We start from the raw sequence: 8,887 nt of genomic DNA on the forward strand, positions 1-8,887 counted from the left end.
ATTGGTCATAAAAAGAACAAATAATCCAATAAAAAATAGAGTACAAACCTAAACAGAAAACTCACAACAGAAGAATCTAAAATGGCTGAAAGACACTTAAAAAAATGCTCAACATCCTTAATCATCAGAGAAATGCAAATCAAAACAACTCTTGAGATTCCATCTTACACCTATAAGAATGGCCAAGACCAAAAACACTGATGACAACTTATGCTGGAGAGCTTTTGAGGGAAAGGGAACATGCCTGAATTGCTGGTGGGGGTGCAAACTAGTTTAGTCCCTTTGGATATCAGTATGGCAATTTCTCGGAAAAATTAGGAAACAACCTTCCTCAAGACCCAGCAATACCACTTTTGGGTATATACCCAAAGGATGCTTAGTCGTACCACATGGACATGTGCTCAACTATGTTCATAGCAGCATTATTTATTATAGCCAGAGTCTGTAAACAACATAAATGCCTCTCAACCAAAGAATGGACAAGGAAAATGTGGTACATTTACACAGCAGAAATTCTCAGGCAAATGGATAGAAAACATTATTTTGAGTGAGGTAACTCAGACCCAGATAGACAAATACATGTACTCAAATATGTCCTCACTCATAAGTGGCTTTTACACACAAAACAAAGAAAATCAGCCTAAAAATCATTATCCCAGAGAACCTAGACAGCAATGGGTACCTAAAAGGAAACATACATGGATCTAATCTACATGTCTTTCTATAGCTTGCAAAAAAAGATCTCTTGAGTAAATTGGGAGCATGGGGACCATGGAAGAGGGTTGAAGGGAAAGGGAGAGAAAAGGAGGGAAGCAGAGAAAAATGTTCAGCTCTATAAAACTAATTTTTAAAAATAGAGTTAAAAAATGTTATTTCTGTCCAGACAGAGTCTTCTGGACTAAAATCATTATAACTCTCTCAGGGGAATCACATTCTGTTATCTCTTACCCTTGCAAGTATCCTTTGAATTTACTGGTTTTTGAGTTTGTGCACAGGCCTGTTGGTGACTATCATCTTTCTCCTCTCCAACCATGCTAAGTTTGAGTCTGTTCTATTGATGAACTCATGAGTGGAGATCCTCCATGGGCATATGTCTATTCACCTGAATCTCCTTTGCTGCTACTTCAACAGAAATAGCCTATGTTTTTTTCAGCCTCGTAAAAGGACATGGGGGACCATTGTCCTCAGTTTCATCTGTATCCAATGTGAATATCCAGGACATATTTTTCTCTCCCCACCCCAAATGGGACCAATAAGAAACCCTTCTTGAACTTCCACATCTAGGGTTAGGGTCTGAGTTATAGTTGTGATGTAATGAACTAGGGTATGTTCAAGAGGAAAACAGGCAAGACCAGGTGATGAAAGATTAGGAGAGAAGATAGATTCAAGGACAGGACAACTGTAAGGAATCTTAAAGTTCTGTTTTATGATGACCACCCATGGTATTCACAGACTTCCTGTGTCCCTACCCTCTGAGATGGGTATCCCTGGTACTTTACCTTGTGTGAGGTTAAAATGATATGAAGAGTTGCTGGCATCAGGAACTGAGAGGGAGAAGAGGAAGAGAAAAATGAGATCTTGATTATTCCTACAACAGTTTTCAGCCCACCTCTTTCTTCTGTGCTTTCTCCAAGAACTTTATTTACATCTATTGTATTTAAAAACATTTTTCTAAAAGATTGTTCACTGATACTTCCTGACACCATATGCTAGTGACCCTTTTCTGAGTTTAATTTCGTGCTGTCATTCTCTTGAATATTAATTTATTCTGTGAATTTTATCATCATGATGGGCTTGGCAGCAATACAATATACAAAACCAGATTGAGAAAGGATACATTTTCTATCACTTTTTGGGATCTTATGTGTGCTATTCTATAAAAGGTAAAAATAAAAAAAACATATCCCATCTATCTTTCTTTGTAGATTAGTGGAGTAATAGTATGGGGATTTCCTGTAGCCAACCTATGCATCAACGAGTTTCTTTTTTTTTAAAAAAGTGTGAAGTGCTGTTTATGAAGTTAGGAAAATATGCTTTTCTGATTCACCAATCTATTTAATTTGGATATATTTTCCTATATTAAAATATCTATGCTAGTAATCAAACCTAGGGTCATGTCTTACCTTCACATGCTAGGCAGATGCTCTACAGATAAAACACACTCCCAAGACTCTTGCATTTAATTTTTTAAAAAACATTTATTAATGTTTATTTTGTGTTTATTGGTGTTTTGCCTGCATGTGTGACTTGTACAGATTTCATGCCTCATATTGAAAGAGGCCAGAAGAGAGCATCAGAGCTCCTGAACTAGAGTTACAGACAGTTATGAACCACTGTGTGGGTGCTGGAAAACAAACTCAAGTCATCTGCAAGAGCAACAAGTGTTCTTAAATACTGAAATATCTCTTCATGCCTCAGGGATTTGTTTTTACTCATGTGTATGTGTTTATGTGTTTCTCTGTGTGTATATATACTCACATGAGCTCAGAGAAGTTGGAGGCCAGAAAATTGCATGGTACCCCTTAAATATGGAATTATAGGTGATTGTGAGCCACCTGGTGTGGGTACTGGAAAATGAACTTGAATCTTCTTGAAGAGTATCAAGTGCTCTTAACAAATTAGCTACCTTTACAGCCTTTGATTTTTTTTAAATATTTTATTTTATTATAGTATCCATGTGTTTGAGTGTTTTGTCTATGTTATGTATGTTTGTGTGCAGTGCCCACTTTGGCATTGGATCCTCTGGAACTGAAGTTATAGTTGGTTGTGAGCCATTATGCAGGTGGGTGCTGGGAATTGAATCCTGGGCCTCTGCAAGAGCAATAGTTCTTTTAACCACTGTGCCATCTCTCCAGTTCCTCCTTACATTTATTTATTTATTTATTTATTTATTTATTTATTTATGATTTCTGTCTCTTCCCTGCCACCGCCTCCCATTTCCCTCCCCCTCCCCCAATCAAGTCCCCCTCCCTCCTCAGCCCAAAGAGCAATCAGGGTTCCCTGCCCTGTGCCTCCTTACATTTTTTTTAAGTTAACTGCTTCCTCATTCTCTCTCTTTCTCTCTCTCTCTCTCTCTCTCTCTCTCTCTCTCTCTCTCTCTCGCCCTCCCTTCCTCCCTCCCTACATGCCTCTCCATACCCTCATGTGTTTCCTTGTCTCTGGCTTACTTGACTCTACTTATCTCTTTTGGACCCACAATACAGTTTTTCTCCTGAGTCATTCTATAACATCAGTGATTATTTTGGAATACAACCTTAGAAACCAGCTTGGAGATATAGGAAAGAAATTCAAACACACAGGTATTGGTATTTAGCCTCTTCACCCAGGATCATAATGTAAAACCATTATGACTCAGCCAGAGGAAGGACAGACTGTCCAACTAAAAGCAATGTAAGGAATCATGGGGAAGCAGCATGGGAAAACACAATGCAGCCCTGAAATTCAGGTCAGGCACAGGAGATGTCTAGTTTCCTTGAATGAGAAAAGAGATGTAGTAAAGTAGAAACTCAGTTTGTGAACTTCCTAGGTCTCCTGGCAAGGTAATGATGGAAAAGACCTCTTTCTGACCCACTGCATTGTATCACCATGGTTTCTCTGCTGTTCGTCTCTGTTCATAACTTCTCGGATTCCTCTATCTATGTTTTGAAAAACTATTTAATTTTTGAGACTGCAATATATCACTCTCCTTCCCCTTTGCTCCCTCTAACCCCTCTTGTCTGTTTTTATATAGTAATATGAACTTGAGTTTCCTTTATCATTGTCTCCATCATTAAAACTTTCATCAAGTCTACTCCCCCCCATAAGTACTCAATACTTACCAACCTCCTGTCCTAGGACTTTCCAATTCCAGAATTACCAATACCTATATAAAACAGAGTCTAAGGAATAAGTCTAGAGACTCTCACCTGTGACAACCATGTCCAGTGGGTCACTTGGGTCTGACCACACATAGGAATGTTGACTAGAAGAACTGTAACACCTGTAGGTCCCAGCATGTGCTGAAGTCACAGGAGATAGAGAGGTGTTGGCTTGAGAGCCTCCAGCATAAGGCTTTCCATCAAGATACATTTGACTTTCATTTACATCCTTTCTGTTCACAACCAGAATGAAGGTCTCAAACTTGGCTTCTGAACAGCATTTTAATGTCATCATCGCTCCTGATTTTACTGGAGGAGCTGGTAGGGCCAAGAGGGAAGGCTTTCTGTAGAGTCCTAAAAATAGAGATTGTGAATTTGAGGGTCACTGTTCCTCACTCCACATCATGGAAACAGGGATAGCAAAGGTTCTCCAACCCCAAGTCATTCCTCCTATTCATAAACCCATGTCCTCTTTGGTGGCTGTCTCTCTACCCACTTAACCATTTCTTTCCGTCTTTTGCTCAATTCTCTGTGTCAAATAGTTTCAGGCACCATCTGACTGGGGTTGTGCCATGCAGATGATGGTTGCATTCATCTACCAGAGACCTTTTCCATTTTCTATGATGGATGAGGTTAGAAAACATGGCAGTCTGGGTTTTAGACTCCCCTCTGTATACATTTCATGCTTTTTTAGGAAAAATGAAATCCCTGACAGGATGTTATAGTAGCAATAAGGCAACTGACAGAAGTTCTCCTATGCTTCCCTCCTGATCTTAGACTGGTTTGCCTAGTGTGTCTGGGCCTTGTCTGTGGTCTCAGCTCACAGAGGGTAATCTTGAGTCTGGATTCATGAACATCACCCCCTGTCATCCTGGTGGCAGCATTAGTACCCTTGTCAAACTTGTCTCAGCATCTCTTCTCTTCATGTTTGTCTCTGACTTGGGTACATTTTTAGTTGCTAATTGTTGATATTAGAAATGACCATAAAGATGACACAGGAAGAGAAAGTACATGTGTAATATCTTACAGTTTTGGAGGTGAAAAGTCTGAAATGAGCCCACTGGTACAAGTTTCATTTCTTAAAGGTTACATTTCTTCCAAATTCTGCAGGAGGAGAGCATATTTCTTTTTCTCTTCAGAATATAGAAGCCTCCTGTACTCTGTGGCTTGTGAACACTTGGTTTTCAGAACCAGAAAAATGGAGTATGTCTATGTCTCATGCTGCCTTGCTCTCACCTTCACTATCCTTCTTCTTCTCTCTTATAGGATATTGTAGCTATTCTAGCCTATGTGGACCATCCAGGACTTTTTCTTCATCATAAAGCCAACAGATTAAAATGTGAATTGCATTCTTCACCTCTGTTCCCCTTTCATATGAGAGTTGCTTTGTACCAACTCTCCAGTGAAATCTCACCAGGATCTCAAGAAAACTACATTAGTACCTTCTGAGTATAGTTTACTTCATACTCTAACCATCTCATATTAAGCGTCACTCTCAAAAATCGCAACATATTCACTCTCTATAGCAACACATTCATACTTGGAACCAAGTTTTTAGCACATGAACTTTATGTGGAGGTTAAACAACCAAGCCATCAGGTCACATGACATATTAATTGATTCTAGGGTTGGTATTATGAGTATCATTAGGGGAAACCTTTCCTGACTACCTTAGTGTCCAGTCCCCTGTACTGATGTTTCTGGAACCTGAGACACTTGGAGACATCTTCACTATCTGGGAACTCTTAAATAATAATTATACTCACAATCTCAATAGAAATTGTGGAACAGTAAAGAATACCTTTGACATGAGTTGTCTCACCTGTAACTATGATTACCAAGGGCTCACTGATTTCTGAAAATTTATTCGGGAGGTTAGGTTCAAAGCCCTGACATCTGTAGGTCCCCGCATGTGCCGTGGTCATGGGGTTTATGTCAAAGCTGTGTTGGAATATGATGTCTTGGAACTCCAGGATGTGGTCTTCATTTTCTTTGAATAAACGGAACACTTCAAACCCAAGTTGGGACTGACACTTGATAGTCACACACTCTCCAATGGGAACGAGAGAACTGGGCCAAGCAGACAGGGTGGGCTTGTTAGAAACCCCTGTGAAGAGAGAATGGTCCAATCTTAGAAAGGAGGAGGCAGGAATACCTTTCTTTGTGCTCAGTATCTCTCCTTGCTCGTGTATTTCTAAAGTCCCTTCCATGCCAATACACCCAGAAGTACATAATGACACCATATACTACTGAAACTTTTGAGCAATTACTGCATAAGAGATCCAATGTGGTAGGAAAATCAATTATATATAAAAATGAAGTCATCAATCAAGAATGAAATGACATCAAACTGCTTCAATTTGCATTAAGCAGCTGAGTCTGTTTAAAATAATCTGGAATGTCCAGGACACAGTAAAAAGTCTCTCTACCCCTTCTGGTACAATAACAGCTGACCTCTGCATGCTCCAACATCATGGATATTTTGGGGGAGATTGTATCCTCATCTGTCCTTGAGAGGGATGGCTGTTCCAAGCTGTGAGTCCTCCCCTATTACACAGATGACATCACTTTTCCTAGACACTCAGAACTCTTCTGATTCTTTCTAGTCCCCAGTGTTGATCAACTCATCCAAGGAAAGAATCTGTGAGTCTCTGGGACAGAATCAGAAAACCTATTTCCAGGTCTTTCACCTTCCAACTTATAAGATGTCAGTCACAGGCTGTCCTGTTAGTCTTTACACCAGCCCAATCCCTGTGCTGATTGCATTCCTGTTACAGAAAAATCGTTCTATGTAGCATGGGAAGTAATCCATAATTTGGAGTTAGACTCACCCACTTGTGCCCACGTCTTCTGCAACAGCAAGAATCCTGGAGGAAAAGACACTTAAGAGGTGAGCTGTCTTCTTCTGCCCCTGTTGAGTCTCTGTACATTAGAAGTCAGAGCCCACTCAGTGAAGATGAACTCATGTACCAACTCCCACCATTGCATGGAAGCCAGGCTCTCTGCTGTAGGCAGATCCAGCATCCCTAGCTGATATTTCCGCCCTTATATTCCACATCATCTTTCCCAGGAGAACTTACCAGGACACACCAGGCTAAGGACCGTAGGCAGCATGGTACTGCTTCTGCTGACAGGAGGCAGTTCCCCAATAAAACCATACAGGATTTCCTGAGAGACTCAACTCATCTGTTTCACTGGTTGACCACAGCTGAGAAAACAAATACTTGTTGGCTACTTGCATGTTGTTATGTGGCTCAAAAATCATGAAGGATTTCAGAAAATTCTCAAGACTCAAAGTCTTACTTTGCAGACTTTTACCATGACCATACTGGAACATGTCTTGACCTCAGTTCTTCTTATTCAGAGCCATAAAATAAGGTAATTATTTCAAAACTGTATCTTTAGATATTTTAATACAAGATTTAAATATTCTTCCTCTGCTGTGTACAAACATCAAATGGTGTGCGACAGTTCTATATTCTGTCAATTATATTTTAAACAAACTCTGATTGGCCAATAGCTAGGCAGAAGTATAGGCGGGAAAACCAGACAGAAAGTAGAGGTGGGGCTATGAGAACAGGAGTATTCTGGGAAGAAGGAAGCACTTCCCGCAGTCCTGCCCAGACCACCAAATAAGTAGCATTTGACCTACCCCGCTGAAAAAGGTACCAAGCCATGCGGCTAACATATACTAGAATAATGGGCTATATAAGTTATAAGAGCTAATACAAAGCCTGATCTAATGGGCCAATCAGTTTATACCTTATGAAGACCTCTGTGTGATTTTCTTTGGGGCTTAACAGCTGTGGGACCTGGTGGGAGGACATAACCCCCCAACAAGCCCAGCCCTCATGTTACAATCAAATGAGTACTTTCAATATAATAATCATTACATGTAAATCAACATGGTTTTACACTAATACTTCTAGTTTGGTTAAGATTATAAGAATTTCATTTCCAATTCAACTGATTATGTAGTTACTGAGAATCATAAAATCCCACTTCTGAAGAAAAGCCCAAAACATATATGTTTGCAGGACATCTGAAATTTATGATCCAGGGATCCACTCCTTTTTTTTCTTTTCCTCTCTTCTTTCTGTGTCTCTACCCTCTCTTTTCTCTGTTTATCAGTTTGTTGCATAATTTCCCACTACTCACTTAACATAATTCTGTTGAATAAAATTGCCAGTGGCCAAATTTTGAATTCTAAAAGAAAAAATTGCCTAGACATTTCAAGAAAAAAATATTAAAAAGAAAATAGAACATGGCAATTTCTAAGCATTCAAATCAACAATGTTTATCTTCAGTTCTTCCAGTTTTTCCTTTAAACTATTTCTTTGGGGAGGTCTGGAAGACTGGGGAGAATGGCACCGTTGTTAACTGCACTTACTGCTCTTGCAGAAGAACTGAAATCAGTTTCTAGTATCCCTGTGGAACTGGAGTTACAGGTTGTGAGCCACCATGCACTCTTCTGGACTCTTAGGGCAACTCTATGAACACACAGAGAATCACACAATAGGCATAACAAAATTAAAATCATTTTAAGTCTATTTTTCACTCATTCTTTGGAAATTTCATACATGTAAATAATTTCTCTTGGTAATATCCATCCCTATTTTCTCTGTACCCCTGAACACATCTCTTTTCTTCCAACTTCATGTACTCTGAGTACAGATATTGTTGCCCATGTGTACATGGGTGGGGGCCTATTAACTGTTGTAATTGGTGCGGCGGGGCTGCGTCCCCAGCACCCCAGCCGTCTCGCTAGCTTATGCCCCGAAATAACAACACACAAATTGTATTCTTTTAAACACTGCTTGGCCCATTTCTATCTAGCCTCTTCTCTGCTAACTTGCACCTGGACTAGCCCATTTCTTATAATCTGTGTAGCCCATGAAGTGGCTTACCAGTGAGATTCTAGCCTACGTCCATCCTGGGTCGGAGCTTCATCGCGTGTGCCTCAGAGAGTGGAGCTCTCGCATTAGGAGAGGGGAGCATGGCATCTCTGAGCTCACTTCCTCTTCCTCCCA

The 8,887-nt window shown here is 40.0% G+C and overlaps 1 protein-coding gene across 1 annotated transcript in view; it reads right to left on the reverse strand.

The window, feature by feature from the left end:
* The window catches only part of LOC121449810 (leukocyte immunoglobulin-like receptor subfamily B member 3A), a 31,431-nt gene extending 25,364 nt beyond the window's left edge, over positions 1-6,067 (reverse strand). Inside the window, exons 1-2 of the mRNA XM_041654482.1 lie at positions 5,680-6,067; positions 3,906-4,211 (exon numbers count right to left, since the gene is read on the reverse strand). Coding sequence (XP_041510416.1) covers positions 3,906-4,211; positions 5,680-6,067 — 694 coding nt within the window. The remainder of the gene's footprint in view (positions 1-3,905; positions 4,212-5,679) is intronic.
* Positions 6,068-8,887: the final 2,820 nt, after the last annotated feature.

This window comes from Microtus oregoni, unplaced genomic scaffold, assembly GCF_018167655.1.
Source record: "Microtus oregoni isolate MIOR12 unplaced genomic scaffold, Mior012 000006F_ref0000085, whole genome shotgun sequence".
Lineage (NCBI taxonomy): Eukaryota > Metazoa > Chordata > Mammalia > Rodentia > Cricetidae > Microtus > Microtus oregoni.